The sequence below is a fragment of the Littorina saxatilis genome, linkage group LG16 (genome assembly GCF_037325665.1).
Source record: "Littorina saxatilis isolate snail1 linkage group LG16, US_GU_Lsax_2.0, whole genome shotgun sequence".
NCBI lineage: Eukaryota > Metazoa > Mollusca > Gastropoda > Littorinimorpha > Littorinidae > Littorina > Littorina saxatilis.
The window spans coordinates 5,266,312-5,287,142 of NC_090260.1; the positions used below are offsets into that span (position 1 = coordinate 5,266,312).

The 20,831-nt window shown below is 41.6% G+C and overlaps 2 protein-coding genes across 4 annotated transcripts in view; one reads left to right on the plus strand and one right to left on the minus strand.

The window, feature by feature from the left end:
- The window catches only part of LOC138951294 (uncharacterized), a 31,426-nt gene extending 16,310 nt beyond the window's left edge, over positions 1-15,116 (plus strand). Inside the window, exons 4-10 of the mRNA XM_070322923.1 lie at positions 3,056-3,167; positions 5,728-5,891; positions 6,749-6,850; positions 9,333-9,531; positions 13,172-13,281; positions 13,815-13,988; positions 14,742-15,116. Of these exons, the coding sequence (XP_070179024.1) occupies positions 3,056-3,167; positions 5,728-5,891; positions 6,749-6,850; positions 9,333-9,531; positions 13,172-13,281; positions 13,815-13,988; positions 14,742-15,116 (1,236 nt within the window). The remainder of the gene's footprint in view (positions 1-3,055; positions 3,168-5,727; positions 5,892-6,748; positions 6,851-9,332; positions 9,532-13,171; positions 13,282-13,814; positions 13,989-14,741) is intronic.
- The window catches only part of LOC138950247 (uncharacterized), a 796,434-nt gene that overhangs the window by 339,383 nt on the left and 436,220 nt on the right, over positions 1-20,831 (minus strand). The gene's annotated exons all lie outside the window — the stretch shown is intronic.

The following is a 20,831-nucleotide window of genomic DNA, read 5'->3' on the forward strand; positions in this document are numbered from 1 at the left end:
TACACTTTCATGTTTATCCTATTGTTGAATGGGTTCCAGCTCTTTTCATGCGGCATTGGTGCCTGAAGTTCAGACAAGATTCTCCTGCACTGATAGTAAACGTGAAATGTGTACACACACTTTGTCAGTAAGTTTGAATTATTCATGTGGTCTGCATAGGACACTCCACATCCTGTGGTTGCACAGAATATTGCAAAGTTTAACTGATTCTGATAGAACTGAATTGGGTGAGAGTTCCACATCTTTGGAACACTATCATTTTTGATTGGGGGATTTAGGTAAGAATGGAATGGGTCAGGCACTTTAACGCGAATGGATTGTGTTTCTGTTACAGCAAAGTCCAACTCATGGAAAGAAATAGTCTTTGGATTGTAATATGGTCCAGTTTTGTATTTAACGTCTTTGTTGAATTTATACTGAATCATTTTTGTTGTTGAATAAAAAATGTTTATCACACTAACAAATGTGAAGACTAGTGTGCCAGTTAAACTTGCAAACCCTATCAACAATCAAAATGGAGGAATGAAAGTTGCACTGCATGAAATTATGTACAAGGTTACTTGGTATAATATCAGTAAAAAAAAGGCTAACAACTGGGTTAGAATTAATGGTAAAACACATTCTGTAGAAGATGGTTACTATGACTTCTGCACTTTAGAGAAAGAATTGTTTGCTCCAGTAGGTATTACAGCGAGTTTAAATCATGCAAGTCTCATTGCTACTCTTACTATGCCCAAAACTAGAGAAGTAAACGTTGAGTTTCCAACCAAACTCCTTGATATGCTTGGAATTACAAATTTATACAAGGGAACACGTCCCATTGACATGGATGTTAACAGTGTACTGTTTGTTCACATGAGAGAGCTTAACACATCCTATAATCTGTTTAATGATCAGCGTTCTGATCTGCTTAGGATTCTTCCACCGAGTGATGCCTCTTTTTGTAAAATGCACGTGCCAACATTTAAGACACTTCAGTTCAAGGACTTGGAGGAAGGGTGTCATGAATTCCTACACATTGATCTGAAAAATCAAAGTGGACAACCAGTTGATTGTTTGTTTAACATTACATTGGAAATAGTTCCATAAAATATTGAGTATTAAAATGTCGAGTGGACCTACAATAGCTTATCCTGTTGCATGTTCAACTATAGAGTTGAAAGATTTAGCAGACGCTATCGACTTTGAGAGCAATGCTGAAGTTGGTGCAGTGTATGCATTCGAGTTTACAGACACCGGTTATTACAAGAGAAAGGAAATCGACGATGAAAAGAAACCAAGATTTCTCAAACTAGGCCAAATCCGTGATGTTAATGTACCTGATCCAATTGTCGATGACATATACTACATGTGGAAACATCAGAATAAAAAATGGGTACTTAGTCCTGTTATAAAAAAGATTGACTGGGAAATGAAGTTTGAATTTGTGAGTCCATACACTCTTGTTGGAAAAGACGACACATTCCGTAAGTCAATCAATGCTAAACCACTAATTGTTAGCCTTGTTCCTGCGATTAACAGCAGGGGAGAAGTTGCAGTTAAACCTTTCCATAAGAACAACTATCTCATTCACAGAAAACAAAGTGTTGAAAAGGACGCTGACACCATTGTCGATTTTATACCCAAGCTTCCAATAGGGCAGAATGCAACTATGATATTTGATATAGTTGTCAGGAAAAGGGAAGAAACCACAAACACTGTTCTAATGAGAGGAATAAATCTCAACTGGAGACCATTAAATGTTGAAGAAGTCAGAGTATTTATTGCTGTTCAAAAGGATTCTAACACAATAAAAAAACAGACGTCAAACCAAAATGTTGTTGTTAACGCAGATATAAATAATTTAACAGAAATAAGAAGTATTAATCTTACTTATCTTGATTTGATTGCTTTCTACTATACAGATAAGGTGTTAAGCAATGAACAGCTTCAAAGCTTAGCAGAAACACTGGCCAGTGAGAATTAAGATAAATATTTTATATTTTGCATTAAAAAGATGACTAGCAGTGTGAAGCTTTATCCTAATATTGATGAAAGTGCAGCAGAAAGTCAACAATTCAGACTGGCACACATTAGTAATATACAAAAACAACTAGAAGATGAATTAGAAAAATATTCTCGCGCTAGACGTAAGTACTCAACAACTTACAACAGCCTTTCTAATGCCAGCACTGGTTCTACTATCCTTGCATCAGCTGCAGGTGTAACGGGAACAATTCTGTTAGCTACCGGAGTAGGGACTCCAGTTTCTCTAATCCTAGGTGGTGTCGCAGCAGCAGTTGGTGGTTTATCATTTATAGCATCAGCTATAATGAAAAAAATTGTGAAAAAGCTTGAAAAACACGAATCCATTTCCACTCTTGCATCATCAAAATTGTCTAGCCTAAAACTGTCTATCAGTAAAGCACTTGAAGATTCAAAAGTTTCTGACGAAGAATTCAAACAGATACAAACAGACTTTGATGACTACAAAAGTAAGAAAGCAAGTATTCAAACAAAAACACGAGCTGAATATAACAAGCCAATCGATATAGAAGATCTGAAAAAGCAGTTTTTAAAAAAGGGGATTCAAATAGGACGGGAAGAAAAAGTAAAAATAGAATCACTTGTAAAGAGTTAACTATTCGTTTAGACAGTCACATTGCATGTATCAGATATAATTCTAACAGTGAAAGAACATATGAAGTAAAGTTTGTAAATGAGAGAGCGTATTGAGCTTAAGAATGTTGTATCAGAGAAAGGGAGAATGTACGTTCTGGGTTACTGATTCCGACAGACCCGGCATTGGTTCAAAACAACCTTACTTTACTGTATTTTTTTTGTATGGATTTATGCAGTATTTTTCTGATTTTGTCGCATGTTTCATTTTAGTAAAAGTTTAGTCCAGAAGCCTATTTTGCGTTAATATTTAGGGTCTGTCGGAATCGGTGAGCCAGAACGTACATTCTCCCTTTCTCTACATGTGTGTGTGTGTGTGTGTATGTGTGTGTGTGTGTGTGTGTGTGTGTGTGTGTGTGTGTGTGTGTGTGTGTGTGTGTGTGTGTGTGTGTGACAGGAGTGGTATGATTACAGGCTGAAGGTGGTCCAGTTTCGCTACGTACCGGGCCCTTACCAGAGCATTGTGTATGGAGGCCGACCACTGAGAGAAGTACACGACTTTGGAACCGGTCAGTGAGTTACATGCCTTGTACATCGTTGATCAATAACATATATCAGAAAGAATTACGTGGCTTTGGGACCGACGAGTGATTTACGTACATGCATGATGACGTCGCTGGTGGTGACGTCACTACTGGTTCCGTCACTGCGCGGTGCGCTGACGTCATCATCAGACATGGAAATGAAACTGGGCGTGATCCTGCCTCGTACAATCGCACTCAGTACAAGTCGGGTAGAAACGGTCCGATCCGATACTCATGACTATAGGGCCGCCCAGTCTGTTCAATAACTTGACATGCACCAATCAATAGCTTACAGTGCCGATCTGTGGAGCAGAAGAGGTATGCTCCGATACACATGACTATAGGACCGCCCAGTCTGTTCAATAACTTGACATGTACCAATCAACAGCTTACAGTGCCGATCTGTAGGGCAGAAGAGGTATTCCCGTTGGTGCACTGTTCGCTTGTGTTTTCCTGGTACAAAAAAGCGCGGGCAGTAATAACAATTCTTATTCTAAGAGGGCACTAAATAAAGTGCCGTTCACATGGCTGAGTTTCAACCAGCTTTTCCCCACCTTTTCTCGTTTGAAAATCGCTCTTGAGTCTTCGAGGCCAAGTCGGCGAAAAGTGTGCCATGTGTTCGGCCCCGGCGGTTTAGGAACGATTTAGGCCAGATTTAGCACCGACTCCCAAACTCAGTTGAACACTGCTCGACTCGGCCGTGACTTGGCGAAGATTGTGTGCAGACTTTTCTCATCGTGCTAACCGATTGGTTGGCTCTTGCCAGAGATGAAGAAAATGTAGGTTTTACGCCCTCACGGCAAAAGCTAGCCAGAGATATTAGCAGATGCCTATTTCTATCTATGCTCTAGCCAGAGATATGATCATATGCCTATTTCTATCTATGCTCTAGCCAGAGATATGATCAGATGCCTATTTCTATCTATGCTCTAATCAGAGATGATCAGATGCCTATTTATATCTATGCTCTAGCCAGAGATATGATCAGATGCCTATTTCTATCTATGCTCTAGCCAGAGATATGATCAGATGCCTATTTCTATCTATGCTCTAGCCAGAGATATTATCAGATGCCTATTTCTATCTATGCTCTAGCCAGAGATATTATCAGATGCCTATTTCTATCTATGCTCTAGCCAGAGATATTATCAGATGCCTATTTATATCTATGCTCTAGCAAAACTGCTCTTCCCGCATCAGGAGCTAGTCCCGATAACTTAAATGGCCTTCACGTCTGACGAAAATCGCCGCTTACTATTGTGACTAGCACTGCCACGGCGTTTACGTCCTGCCTGCCCAAGCTTGCCACCAAGAAACTTCCCAAAAATCAGTAACTGTAAAGAAATCTGTCTAGCAAGCTTGAATTAAGTCCAATCACCACCAAATTTTGTGTACTAATTCAAAAATGGATGCCCAGTTCAGTCGTGCTATTTATAAGTTTGTCACGCGATTTGTTTTAGCAAAGGGGGGTGAAAGGGGGGTGAAAGGGAGATAATTTGTGTTTTTTAACGTTTTTTTGTGTGTGTTTTATTTTCTACTGCTTTTTTTAAAAGTTATTTTTTAACAGAAAGTATTATAAATAATGTTATAACCAAACAAGGTGTAAAACCTATGAATTAGCTGAAATATTGTTAACATTGTACACAGAAATAAGGAGACAGTACAAAGAAAAAAACAAGCAAATCACGCATTCACTCACAGCATCCTGACTCAAATGAAACAAAACTGTAGATCTAACACTCACCAAATGATGTCTAGGTAATCCATATTGAATATAAGTCACGTTTTCACAACAAAGTACCAACTGTACACCTATGAACAATTCCAAAAGGATTTGAAGGCTCCAGCCATCCATTGTTATCAGTGCTGCCACGCCCCCATAGCTCCTGCACGATTCCGAGATACATGTTCGTCTAGCAGTATCACCGCCAACCACGTGTAGTTTGCCGACTCGTACTAGCAACAACGGGACTGTTTCTTCCTCACTTTCACTGCTTGTATCGCTTTCGTGAGGCGAAAACGATACGTCCGAATCATGCTCTACGGGATCCTCTAGGTCCAACATCCGGAGAATCTCCTCCCGAGACAAGGCTCGCCTTTGATTCATTTTTTTTCCTCAAAAACGCACACAAATCAGGCGGATTTGCAAATGGCAGAAGGGGACGCCAAGTGTATCAAGGGAAACAACTCAATTTATTTGCAAGCTTCAAAAACCGGGAAGCAATCACGAGTCGTGTACCCTCTATGGCTGGTACTGAAAAATGCGCTTCCCGTCCATGGGCGTGTCAGCGCTGGTACTGATTTATCAGTGTCCCGTCGCGAAAGTGTTAAAACTAGTTTGATTTTTCGCGCTTTTCACATGTGGAGCGATTTTGATTTGACTTGAACACCAACTGAAATCGCGTGAAAGTTGGGGGAACTACAGGTGGTAGAAAGTCCTCCGTTTGAAAGGTACTTTTACAGAATTAGCAGATGCACACAGTCCGCCAAAAGATGATTGGTTCATGATTTTACCCATGGGACCCCCTCTCTCTGTTGTGTGGAGGTGTGGCCTACATCATGGACGAGAAGCTGGGCAACTGCACCGTGACGTCAATAGAGCGTGACGTCTTTGATGATAGAGCCGCTGCTGACGTCACGCACGTGCGACTGAGAACGGCGGTGGAGTTCTTCGACCTAGACAACACGAAGCCTGTCTACATGGGACCGGTCAGTTCTGTTGACAGGGGGGATGGGGGGGGGGGGATCAGTTCTGCTGACAGGGGGGATGGGGGAGGGGATCAGTTCTGCTGACAGGGGGGATGGGGGGGGGGGATCAGTTCTGCTGACAGGGGGGATGGGGGGGGGGATCAGTTCTGCTGACAGGGGGGATGGGGGGGGGGATCAGTTCTGCTGACAGGGGGGATGGGGGAGGGGATCAGTTCTGCTGACAGGGGGGATGGGGGGGGGGGATCAGTTCTGCTGACAGGGGGGATGGGGGGGGGATCAGTTCTGCTGACAGGGGGGATGGGGGGGGGGGATCAGTTCTGCTGACAGGGGGGGGGATCAGTTCTGCTGACAGGGGGGATGGGGGGGGGGAGGGGTCAGGGGTGATGACTGTTTATTCGAGAGGTTGAATGACGCGAATTCGCACATGTATATAGATAGTTTAAATCAAAGTTTGAGAGCAGACGTTTTAATTATACAGTGTAAGCTAGCCCCCCCCCCCCCCCCTTCACAGGTGTAAGGGCACCCTCCACCCCCCCACCCCCCCCACTCCCCCCCTCCGCCCCTCTGCTTAAGACTGTGTATTGCCCCTCTTGTTAGCATGACAACGTCGGGTAAACTCTTGCCCTCACTAAAACACACTTTCGTAAAATGCACTTATTTATGTAATTAATTAATCTCGTATCTATTAATGTATAAATCAATTCATCAATGTATTCATGTATTTACTTATGTATTAGTTATTTGTCTTTTCATTTAATCATTTACTTATCTGTAATTGTTTAGATATTGGAACAGGGCATAAGCCATGTCAAGAAAGACAGAGTGTGGTGAAATAAGTGGGAAACATGTGTCCCCAGAGAACTGTGCGAGGCCTACCGTGTGAGACGTGGATCGCCAACAAGGCGGACTACCCCCCCGGCTCCAACAACACGGCCACACTGGAGTGGTCCTTCCGGGCGGTACGTTCATCTAAACAGACCTTAAGTCACTCGTGGTTAACGTTAACTGGAGTGGTCCTTCAAGGCGGTACGTTCATCTAAACAGACCTTAAGTCACTCGTGGTTAACGTTCACTGGAGTGGTCCTTCATGGCGGTACGTTCATCTAAACAGACCTTAAGTCACTCGTGGTTAACGTTAACTGGAGTGGTCCTTCAGGGCGGTACGTTCATCTACACAGACCTTAAGTCACTCGTGGTTAACGTTAACTGGAGTGGTCCTTCATGGCGGTACGTTCATCTAAACAGACCTTAAGTCACTCGTGGTTAACGTTAACTGGAGTGGTCCTTCATGGCGGTACGTTCATCTAAACAGACCTTAAATCACTCGTGGTTAACGTTAACTGGAGTGGTCCTTCATGGCGGTACGTTCATCTACACAGACCTTAAGTCACTCGTGGTTAACGTTAACTGGAGTGGTCCTTCATGGCGGTACGTTCATCTAAACAGACCTTAAGTCACTCGTGGTTAACATTAACTGGAGTGGTCCTTCATGGCGGTACGTTCATCTAAACAGACCTTAAGTCACTCGTGGTTAACATTAACTGGAGTGGTCCTTCATGGCGGTACGTTCATCTACACAGACCTTAAGTCACTCGTGGTTAACGTTAACTGGAGTGGTCCTTCATGGCGGTACGTACATCTAAACAATCAATCAATCAATTAATCAATATGAGGCTTATATTGCGCGTATTCCGTATGTACAATTCTAAGCGCAGGGATTTTTTTTTTTATTATTTGTTTTTTTTTATGCAATTTATATCGCGCACATATTCAAGGCGCAGGGATTTATTTATGCCGTGTGAGACGGAATTTTTTTTACACAATATAATACATCACGCATTAACATCGGCCAGCAGATCGCAGCCATTTCGGCGCATACAGACCTTAAATCACTCGTGGTTAACGTTAACTGGAGTGGTCCTTCATGGCGGTACGTTCATCTAAACAGACCTTAAGTCACTCGTGGTTAACGTTAACTGGAGTGGTCCTTCATGTCGGTGCGTTCATCTAAACAGACCTTAAGTTACTCGTGGTTAACGTTAACTGGAGTGGTCCTTCAGGGCGGTACGTTCATCTAAACAGACCTTAAGTCACTCGTGGTTAACGTTAACTGGAGTGGTCCTTCATGTCGGTGCGTTCATCTAAACAGACCTTAAGTCACTCGTGGTTAACGTTAACTGGAGTGGTCCTTCAGGTCGGTGCGTTCATCTAAACAGACCTTAAGTTACTCGTGGTTAACGTTAACTGGAGTGGTCCTTCAGGTCGGTGCGTTCATCTAAACAGACCTTAAGTCACTCGTGGTTAACATTAACTGGAGTGGTCCTTCAGGTCGGTGCGTTCATCTAAACAGACCTTAAGTCACTCGTGGTTAACGTTAACTGGAGTGGTCCTTCATGTCGGTGCGTTCATCTAAACAGACCTTAAGTCACTCGTGGTTAACACTAACGTAACCGTAAGCCACATCTGGCATTGCGCAATACACCGCAAGCGAGGAGAAGATCGTTATCAAATCAGCTTACCACATGCAGACCGTTAAATCGCCTAGTTTTACGGCTTGTGGCCAGAAGGCTGTGAGCTTTGTCTCGGTTGCGCAACTTACGCAAACCTTGACTATCACTACGGTACTCTCTGCCCCACGGAGCGCCCGTAGCAGATACCTGCGCCAGGGGTGTCGATGGGCGTTGGCAATCGCGCAAAATGTTGCCATCATCTTTCTAGAGCTACCGATCGTTTTACGATTTTCCTCTGAGATGTGGCTAAGATCATGTCCGTTATGCTACTCTTACACTGTGCCGAATTGCCCTTGCGAATAGAATTTTCCAATAGTTCGCAATGATCGGGACATCGTCGCAAGACATTCGTAAATGTTCTTTACCATTTGCCACCATTCGTCTCTTGTTTCGAACACACCAACATGTCCCTAATATTCGCAAGGACATCATATTCTTAACTTTTTTTGCAAGTATTCGCAAGACATTCGTAATCATCGCAATGTGTTTGTAACGCTCGCAAGGCATTCGCAATGATCGGTAGACATTCGCAAGCACTCGCAATCATTCGTAAGACATTCGCAAGGATTCGTAGGGCTTCGAATGGTCAATATTTTTCCTGTCCATTCGTCTCTGTTTTTTTTTATGAATACAACATGTTCAGATACACATTTCTTGCGAATGTCTTACGAACGGATGCGAGTGCTTGCGAATGTGTACCGATCATTGGGAATGCATTGCGAGAGCTACGAATACCTTTACGATGATTACGAATGGCTTGCGATACTTTCGAGTACGTTGCGAAAAAGTGAAGAATATTCCTTCCTTGCGAAGACAAGCAGTCCACAATAAGCAGTCGGTTAAATTCATCATTTGATTACAGAAACAGTCGATGTGGATCTGTCGCCATCATAATCTTGTCAATGCAAGTACAAGCGTACCTATATTACAGGACAACTGGACGTCAACACTGGACCAGCAGGCGCTGCTGAGTGGCGGCACACCGGTGCAGATGCACCTAGAGTTGGCCGGGGAAGAGTACGACTACAACTTTTTCCATTTCTTCAAGTCGCGACCTGACGTGCTGGCTTTTGACGTGTCGCCCTGCTTCCTACACAGGGGGAGGCGCAACTTTGACTTTGCCATCTCCAGTAAGTCACCTCATTCTGACTTTGCCATCTCCAGTAAGTCACCTCATTCTGACTTTGCCATCTCCAGTAAGTCACCTCATTCTGACTTTGCAATATGCAGTAAGTCACGTCATTCTGACTTTGACATTTGAACTAGGTCACGTCATTCTGACGTTGCCATCTCCGGTAATTTGGATCATTTCGACTAAGCTAAGGGAAAGTCGCCAATCCCGGAACAGTCGGCCAACTTGGAACACCTCAATATGCGATCAACGGGGAACAATTCATAGACAATTGTTTTGCAGAAATGTCCAGTGACATTCCTTGATATTGTTCCAGCAAAAAAAATGACTACCGCGGCAAAACAAAAAAATGGTACGTTTTTTAAACTTTTCTTCCTTCTTCTTCTTATTTCTACCGTCTACAATTCGTATTATTACTCTTTATCTACATACGTTCACGTAAAATGTTGATTGCTGTGATAAACCTTCATAGATTTGCAATAACTTGAACGGAAAAAAAAGATTTGAAACGTCACGTGTATCCAACAGAAAAACGCGAAATCCATGCAGGTGCCATGCGGCAATGATGGAACACAGTCATAAGAGAGGCAAACATGGAACAGTGTTCCAGCTTTGCCGCATTCTGTTCCATCTTACCCTCATCAAACAATAAACAGAACACTGCTGTTTTATTCACGTATTCAATTCTCTTTTCAGTTTTGTTTTGTTTTTCCTTTCTATAAGTTTTATTGAATGATTCATTGATTTGTTTGACAGTATTGTGAGACCCGAACGGCGGTGGTTACCAGAAGAAATGGGCTGCGCTTTGTCGGCAGTGAAAAACGGAGATATGGGTTTGCGTTATGATTGCTTGGTGTCAGCAGCACATGTAAGCTTACCTGCTGCTGATGTCCTGCAACGCACAACCACAAGCTCGTCGAAGAGATCATCACGAAAAACCCAATGTTCTCCTTCCAAGCAAAAGCTGGAGATTTCACTTGCAAAAAGGCGTGCAGGTCAACAGAAAAGAGGAAAGAATGAAGCTACACAATGTTCTGCTCAGAGAAACAAGAGGGGAATATCTTCTGATCAGAGGGAAAAAAGGAGAACATTCTCGACGATGCGTTCTATCCCGGGGGAAAGCACTTGGTGCTGCTTCAAGTGTGGCACCAACTCCCCTGAGAACATGATACAGTGCCAGAGGTGCACACAGTGGGCACACGAGGACTGCGCTGACAGCAGCGGACAAAAGGACTTCGAAATCTGTACTTAGCAATTTTTGTGTGTGTGCAAAATCAGTTCTTAAATCTGTTCTTAGTTATTTGCTTTGAGACTTTATGCGTAATGATTTTTACATTTAGTCAATTGGGCAGGTAGCCCTTTTATATCCATTTTTCAACAGAAGAGGGGTACAAATGAAGCTGCGAAATTTCGTGGTACTGCTTCATGTGTGGCACCAACTCCCCTGAGGATATGTTATAGAGCCAGAAGTGCACACAGTAATCACACGATGACTGCGCTGACAGTAGAAGACAAAGGACATTGTCTGCAAAATCGGTTCTTGGCCTATTTTTTCCTTTTTTTTAAGGTTTTGCTTTTCAGTCCTTTTTAAACCTAGCCCTTATTTATCTTTTTGTTTTACATTTAAGGTTTAAATTGTTATCCGATTTGTTATTTCCTTGGTAAAAATCAAAATATGATGTTGAAAAAAAGACATTTACACAAATTGGCTTAATCAAAATGTTATGACGTATTTATTTATCTTGTGTGTGTGGCAAAGTGTGCTTGCTTGTGTGTGAATCAATCAATCAATATGAAGCTTATATAGCGCGTATTCCGTGGGTACAGTTCTAAGCGCTTGTCGAAGAGTTGTCAACACAGGACTAACAAAGAAACTAACATCTTGAGACGGACACGAACCCTATCACACACTAGCAAACCCTGGTAAACATACAACAAACAAACATACAACAAACAACTGAATGAGAGTGTGTGGGTGTATATGTGTGTGTGTGAGACACAGACAGAGCTAGAAAGAGAGTCAGGGTGTGTTTGTATGTGTTCCGAGTTTGACAACACAGTGTTCCACTTTACACACCCATGCGTCCAACCTTGAACAAATGCAGACATTTGTATTATGATCAGTCTGATGAGTTGCGTGACTTTTATTTTATTTGTTGTGGTTCGTTTATTTACTGATAGAGTCTAGTATGTGACAATATAAAGAACGCTTTGCAATATCCATTTGTTTTGTCTGGTACGGCTGTTTCTCCTTAACTGTTCCAGGTTTAGTGACTTTCCCCTATTTGAATAAAGTCACGTCATTTTGACTTTGACTTTGCCGTCTTAAGAAAGTCACGTCATTTTAAATGTGTCATATCCAGTACGTCATGTCATTTTGGCTTTGCTATCTGCAGTAGTTCACGTCATTCTGACTTTACCATCTCCAGTACATCACGTCATTTTGAATTTGACATCTCCAGTAAGTCTTTTTTTTAGCCATCTACAGGAAATCACGTCATTCTGACTTTGCCATCTTTAGTGAGATCACGTCATTTTGACTTTGCAATCTTCAATGAGTTACGTCATTTTGACTTTGGCATCTATAGTAAGTCACGTCTTTCTGATTTTATCATATTAAGTAAATTACGTCATTCTGACTTTGCCATGTCCCGTAAGTTACGTCATTTGGACGTTAACATTTGATTGCGTCACGTCATTTGGACTTCGCTATCTGCAGTCACGTCACGTCATTTTCACCTTGCCACCTCAAGACAGTAACGTCATTTTCATTCAATCATTTGCAGTAAGTCGCGTCATGTGAACTCGAGCTTCTCTGTTCCTTGAGGCTGTGTATTTACAGTGATGTACAGTTATGACAAGATAAGCAATAACAACAAGATTTATGACAAGATAAGCAATAACAACAAGATTTATGACAAGATAAGCAATAACAACAAGATGTATGACAAGATAAGCAATAACAACAAGATGTATGACAAGATAAGCAATAACAACAAGATGTATGACAAGATAAGCAATAACAACAAGATGTATGACAAGATAAGCAATAACAACAAGATGTATGACAAGATAAGCAATAACAACAATATTTGTGACAAGATAAGCAATAACAACAAGATGTATGACAAGATAAGCAATAACAACAAGATGTATGACAAGATAAGCAATAACAACAAGATGTATGACAAGATAAGCAATAACAACAATATTTGTGACAAGATAAGCAATAACAACAATATGTATGACAAGATAAGCAATAACAACAATATGTATGACAAGATAAGCAATAACAACAATATGTATGACAAGATAAGCAATAACAACAATATGTATGACAAGATAAGCAATAACAACAATATGTATGACAAGATAAGCAATAACAACAATATGTATGACAAGATAAGCAATAACAACAATATGTATGACAAGATAAGCAATAACAACAATATGTATGACAAGATAAGCAATAACAACAATATGTATGACAAGATAAGCAATAACAACAATATGTATGACAAGATAAGCAATAACAACAAGATGTATGACAAGATAAGCAATAACAACAATATGTATGACAAGATAAGCAATAACAACAAGATTTATGTTTGTGTTCCTAAAGTCCAGACATGTTGCAGACGATTTCCTGGCCAACGTCAAGCGCAACTTACGGGAGTTCAAGTTGTCGGTCCTGGCCTCTCTGGTCTACGTCACGGAGTTGTCTGCTCTTCGCATCGCTGACATCCAGGTAAGCCGTTGATGCAATTCTCTCCGCGTGAAAAAAGCAAGTCTTGATAAACACACACACACACACACACACACACACACACACACACACACACACATACACACACACACACACACACACACACACACACACAAACACACACACACACACACACACACACACACACACACAAACACACACACACACACACACACACACACACACACACACAAACACACACACACACACACACACAAACACACACACACACACACACACACACACATACACACACACACACACACATTCACACAAACACACACACACACACACACACACACACACACACACAAACACACACACACACACACACACAGATACACACACACATCCACACATCCACACATACGCCCCACCCTCATCTTGATTTTCAGTCAATGTTAAAACATTTACTCATAACTTTACTCAATGTAAAAAGACCAATGAAGAAGGATGATCGGCGCCTAGTAACAAATGAAGAGAACAAAAGATGTGAATGTCGTTTCCTCGTGCAGGTTGTGTTCCTGGACAATATCCACATCCGGGTATCCTTGCTGGACAAAGCGCCCATTTCCGGTGACGTCAGCAAGGTCCAAGCGCAGCCAGAACTGGACAACTCGGCCAACGCCTTGCTGCAGGTTATCAGAAACAACAGCTTCATCATCGGGGGCTTCGGACCTGATGGCCAGGTATGCAAGAGATGTAGAGGTTACATGCCGAGTCTCAGTGATTATTAAAAAATAATGGTCGAAGTTAGTGGATCATGAACAATACGAGCTTCAGCAATAACGGCAATAACAAAGACGCATGGTTCCGGTTTCTTCCACGTGTATAAAGTACACGCATGCCTCGCCAGATTTGTTTCTGTGACTGGTCGACAGACGATGCCATTTGCTTTGTTTTTGTTTTTGTGTGTGTTGCTAACCGTGCATAAAAATAGATTACGTGTAAAATCAAACAACAGCCATACGCCGCTTTTGAAGGATGCATGCTTGGTATTTTTGTGTTTCTAAAACCCACCGAACTCTGACATGGATTACAGGATCTTTTCCGTGCGCACTTGGTCTTGTGCTTGCGTGTTCACACGATCTAAAGTAAGCTGGCAGGAGAGTGCCTTTAAATGTAATCTTAATTTACTTCTGGTTATATTTAATGGTTTTACTGTTTCTGTTTTTCCCTGTGTGATTTGACTGCTGCTGTCCGTAGAGTTAGTACTGTTGATCAAATTATATATATTTTCTCTTCTCTATACGAAAGTATGTGTGAAAAATTTAGTCTTGGCTGCTCTAAAAAAACAAGCAAAACTGACATAAAACTTGTTTTTGCTTTTTATTTATATTATTTTTATTTTTGTATCGGTTTTTTTTCTTTTTTGATTTTGTCGTTGTTGTTTTTGTTTTGTGTCGTGTTAGTTTAATTATATGTAATGTTGTTGTGTTCAGACATCCGTCACCAATATGGTGGTGTTGCCGGACAGTGTCCGAGAGTACGTGCACGAGAGTGACCTGGCTCTGACCAGCACCACGCCAAGCGTCACCACAACCACGCCCACAGCGGTCAGCAAGACATCTCCCACACCGGCCTCCGCATCCAAACTGCCGCCTGGCGTGTCTCAAACCACGCCCACCGGACAGAAAAGCACCCCCAGTGCTCAGAGAAGCACGCCTACGCCCATTTCGTCCAGAACGACTTCCAAAGAGTCAGGGACGACACGGAAGCCTAGTACCGGTCAAGATGTGGGAAGCCCTGGTGGGGCCACGGGATATTCTCCCGGTAAGTGTGTTGCGTTCACGTTGGAGAGAAATATACAGCTCTAATTAGACCCCCCCCCCCCCCCTACACACACACACACAGTTTGTCATGCTTACCAGCTGACATGTTTCGTGCTGACGGCGAAGGGAAGCAACTGCAGTCAGTATAGTACGGACGTAATGATGACTGACCAATCCTTGGAAACACTTCATGTAAAGGCGGTCCTTAAATAGCCCGAAGTCGACTTCTTGAAAACTTCTCGAAGTCTTTTTACTTCGAGTTGTCGACTTGGCCTAATTAAGTACAGGCTTAACACACACGCTACGTTGTAAGCATGGCTGACTAAACCTTGTTTTCCCGCCAACATCTTGTGTTTATATCCCCAGCCAGCCCACTTCCAACTTGCTGAAGTTTTCGCGGAATCGACTTGGGTCTAAATTAATGACCGCCTTACCTTGCTTGACTGTTTGGTTTAAACACAATTTTATTCAGAATGTCTTGGCATGAACAGTTCAAAACACACAGCTAGGACACGCACTCAAGCACATGCTTATATCACGTGACCAGAACAATACTAAATTAGACACATGTTCGTAATGGTGGACATAAGGCCAAAAAAAAAAAGGTCTGTTTACGGTAACATAGGCCAAAAAAATAGGGTCGGTAGGTCGGGATTGTTTTTTTTTTTGTTTTTTTTTTTCCCAAAAACCATTTTTTTACGTTATTTTGCCAAAAAAACAAGATTTTTTTTTTTTTTCTCCCCCAAATGCCAAAAAAAAGTCTAGGGTCGCGCGAAAAAACTAGGGTCGGTCGGGTTACCGTAAACAGACCTATTTTTTTGTTGGCCTAACAACAATAAACCAGAAGAACAAATTGAAAGAATGGGGGTGGGGAGCTAAATAGGAACAAAAGAATCTACAGAAGAGAAACAAAGAAAGGGGAGGGGAGGGGGAGGGGGGAGAAAGTACTAACAACCACAAGGAGAGACTGGGACGAAAGTACTAACAACCACAAGGAGAGACTGGGACGAAAGTACTAACAACCACAAGGAGAGACTGGGACGAAAGTACTAACAACCACAAGGAGAGACTGGGACGAAAGTACTGACAACCACAAGGAGAGACTAGGACGAAAGTACTGACAACCACAAGGAGAGACTAGGACGAAAGTACTAACAACCACAAGGAGAGACTAGGACGAAAGTACTAACAACCACAAGGAGAGACTAGGACGAAAGTACTAACAACCACAAGGAGAGACTAGGAAGAAAGTACTAACAACCACAAGGAGAGACAAGGACGATAGTACTAACAACCACAAGGAGAGACTAGGACGAAAGTACTAACAACCACAAGGAGAGACAAGGACGAAAGTACTGACAACCACAAGGAGAGACTAGGACGAAAGTACTAACAACCACAAGGAGAGACTAGGACGAAAGTACTAACAACCACAAGGAGAGACAAGGACGAAAGTACTAACAACCACAAGGAGAGACTAGGACGAAAGTACTAACAACCACAAGGAGAGACTAGGACGAAAGTACTAACAACCACAAGGAGAGACTAGGACGAAAGTACTAACAACCACAAGGAGAGACTAGGAAGAAAGTACTAACAACCACAAGGAGAGACTAGGACGAAAGTACTAACAACCACAAGGAGAGACTAGGACGAACGCACATAGGGAGAGAGCATCAAGTCTAAGACATGCAACATGTAAATTCAAGTAAATGTAACAATTTTATGGAAGGCAGTAATTCTGTTTATTTGGTTGATTGCAAGATTGAAAGGTGATCTGGTTACCTGCTTGATTGAAAGGTGATCTGGTTACCTGCTTGATTGATGACAATAACAACACTTTATCGTCAATTAAAATTAATATATTAAAATGGAATATTCTTCTAAATACGTCAAGAATTGTGACCTGGACATTCACAAATACAAACAAGTCGCGTAAGGCGAAAATACAATATTTAGTCAAGTAGCTGTCGAACTCACAGAATGAAACTGAACGCAATGCCATTTTTCAGCAAGACCGTATACTCGTAGCATCGTCAGTCCACCGCTCATGGCAAAGCCAGTGAAATTGACAAGAAGAGCGGGGGAGTAGTTGCGCTAAGAAGGATAGCACGCTTTTCTGTACCTCTCTTTGTTTTAACTTTCTGAGCGTGTTTTTAATCCAAACATATCATATCTATATGTTTTTGGAATCATGAACCGACAAGGAATAAGATGAAAGTGTTTTTAAATTGATTTGGACAATTTAATTTTGATAATAATTTTTATATATTTAATTTTCAGAGCTTGTTTTTAATCCGAATATAACATATTTATATGTTTTTGGAATCAGCAAATGATGGAGAATGAGATGAACGTAAATTTGGATCGTTTTATAAATTTTTAATTTTTTTTACAATTTTCAGATTTGTAATGACCAAAGTCATTAATTATTTTTTAAGCCACCAAGCTGAAATGCAATACCGAAGTCCGGGCTTTGTCGAAGATTACTTGACCAAAATTTCAACCAATTTGGTTGAAAAATGAGGGCGTGACAGTGCCGCCTCAACTTTCACAAAAAGCCAGATATGACGTCATCAAAGACATTTATCAAAAAAATGAAAAAAAACATTCGGGGATTTCATACCCAGGAACTCTCATGTCAAATTTCATAAAGATTGGTCCAGTAGTCTGAATCGCTCTACACACACACACACACACACACACACACACACACACACACAGACACACACACACACACACACACACACACACACACACACACACACGCACATACACCACGACCCTCGTTTCGATTCCCCCTCGATGTTAACATTTTTAGTCAAAACTTGACTAAATATAAAAACACATAGATTATTGTTTTCATTATTTATTTTTTTATTTTTTGTTTACCTTAATTGCATGCAGACTTCTTCAACCCTTATACTCCGTCACGGCGGAGGGCTGACCGTGCACCCAAAAGCGGACTCAACCAAATGGGTATTTTTTGAAAGCTTGGGGCCTGCCGAACATAAAAATCGATGTTAACAAGAAATATTCAAGGGCGCACTTTCTCTTTTCAGTCAAAATTCAACTATACCCTGAAGAGTGATGCACGAGCATTTCAGACGCTTGCCTCTGAAAAAAGAAGTTCTCAGCCAAATTACGAACTCAAACTGGTACGTTTTACATATAAATGTGTTAGTTGGTATCTTTTGATTATCACAAAACAATTTGCGACTGCTTTGGCCGAGGATGCTGGTGACAGTATCATTATTATGAACCCTACCCTAAATCCAGGAAAGACGTCGTCCAAAATGTAGGTAAGTTTTGATTAAAAATAAATTCACACAAGACTGGTATTGTTGTTAGGCTTCAATGGATATATTTTCGTCAAGTATGATGTCTTTACATAATATCTGTAAAATATGAATGGATTTGAACCATATACTATGTCACTATGACCTTCCAATCTTCCTAACCCCCAGCCCAGTAAAGCGTGCGAGACGTTTCCTTAACAAATGTCGCTTTGTCGTGCGAGTTCAGTGTGACCTGATTAGTTTCCAGAACCCCATTTCTGACTTTCGAAGTTTATCTACATACATTTAGCAATGCACGAGCAAAATATGACAACTTAATGGTGCCTTTTTGTTTAATGCTATGGTAAAAAATCCTAGTGATAGTGTTTACAGCTTGAAACAAAACATAACAGAGGGGAGTAGTCTTCCTCAATCTGGTTCAGAGCATAATGTATTTCTATTTTCAGAGGTAGCATTATTTCTGATAAGAGCTAGAGCCAATATAATGATGCTGAATATTTGAAAAATGAGCTTTGTGACTCATCTGAGTAGCAGAAGAGCCTTCGTGATCGTCAGCGTAAGGCTGGCTGTCTTCAAGGCAATTCCTAAATGAACAACTTAACACTGCGTTCGATTATTCGCCCGTTTCTTAAGCTAGAGCTTTGAAACTTTACACGCGTCTAGGGCTACATGAACGCTTTACAATACATACAATATAGTTGACTCTCGCGTTATTTAAAGGTCACAACAAGGTCATTACCAGGCAAAAACGAGGGAAAACCGACGGAAAGTACCATTTTCTGCAACTGTTTGTTAGAAAAAGCTTTCAAATTCAATTATTTTGGGGGATTAACGCATCTCTAGACATGACAATCATCCGATTATCAGACATCAATTGTGGAGGTCACGACAAGGTCATTACCAGGCAAAAACGAGGGAAAACCGAGGGAAAATACCATTTTCTGCAACTTGTGTGAAAGTAAAAGCTTTCAAACTCCATCTTCTTCTGGTATTGGCGCATCTCTAGGCATGACAATCATCTGATTAACAGTCCTCAATTTTCAAGGTCACAACCAGGTCATTACCAGATAGAACCGAGAGAAAACCGAGAAAAAATACCATTTTCTACAACTTTTTTGTAAGTAAGAGCTTATAAACTCCATCTTCTTCTGGGATTAGCGCTGATTTCTATGACCCTGAAGTCCGAGGAAAGTTTTCTTGGCCCATGCCTAGTTTGAAGGTCATGACAAGGTCAAATTTACACGTTTTCTATTTGTGTTCGGCTATTTTCTAAGCTAAAGCTGTTGAGGCAGATTCATGACATCTTCCTTCGCCCACAGGGGCTCTAGGGGGTGGGCGGGGCTGGATGTAATAGGGGTAGAAGAGAAGGGGAGAGAGAAGAAAAAGTCAATGTTAAGGTGTTCATCTACCGATAGCCTTGCGGTCTGCAAGCCTGACTCTGAGGATCACACCGGCTGTCCTGGCACTCAGACGAGTCATAAAGTTGATATATTTTCCGTCGTTTTACCCAGTAATGACCTTGTTGTGTGACCTTTAAATATTACGAGAGTCAACAATATTTGTTTCATGTCTCATAATGCCCTAGACGTGTGTAAAATCCCATCCTTGTCATGACCTTCAAACATTGCATGGGTCAAGAAAACTTTCCAAAGACTTCAGGGTCATTGAAATCAGCGCTAATCCTAGAAGAAGATGGAGTTTATAAGCTCTTACTTACAAAAAAGTTGCAGAAAATGGTATTTTCCCTCGGGTTTTCATCGGTTTTATCTGGTAATGACCTTGTTGTGACCTTGAAAATTGAGGACTGTTAATCAGATGATTGTCATGTCTAGAGATGCGCCAATACCAGAAGAAGATGGAGTTTGAAAGCTTTTACTTACACACAAGTTGCAGAAAATGGTATTTTCCCTCGGGTTTCCCCGGTAATGACCTTGTCGTGACCTCCACAATTCATGACTGTTAATCAGATGATTGTCATGTCTAGAGATGCGCTAATCCCAGGAAACAATTGAATTTGAAAGTTCATTCTTACAAACAGTTGCAGAAAATGGTACTTTCCCTCGGTTTTTCTTCAGTTTTACCTGGTGATGACCTTGTTGTGTGACCTTTAAATATTACGAGAGTCAACAATATTTGCGTTATGTCTCATAAATCCCAAGACGTGTGTAAAGTTGTAATTAAGCTTTAGCTTCGAAAATAGCTGACGTCCAGAAAGTATTTTATTTGACCGTAAAAGATATTCCCAAATAGAAAACGTGTAAATTTGACCTTGTCATGACCTTCAAAGTAGGCATGGCACTGCTGTGCAGCACAGGCAAAATCCTCCCCTTTAGCTGCTCGCCAGCTGCTACCAGATACCCCCTGCTGCCAGACATTCCACTCCCACAGGGAAGGCGTCAGTCAGTGGCAGCTGTTGGCACCAGCAGGCTGGCCCTTCTTTGGCCCCTATTAAAAACCCTGG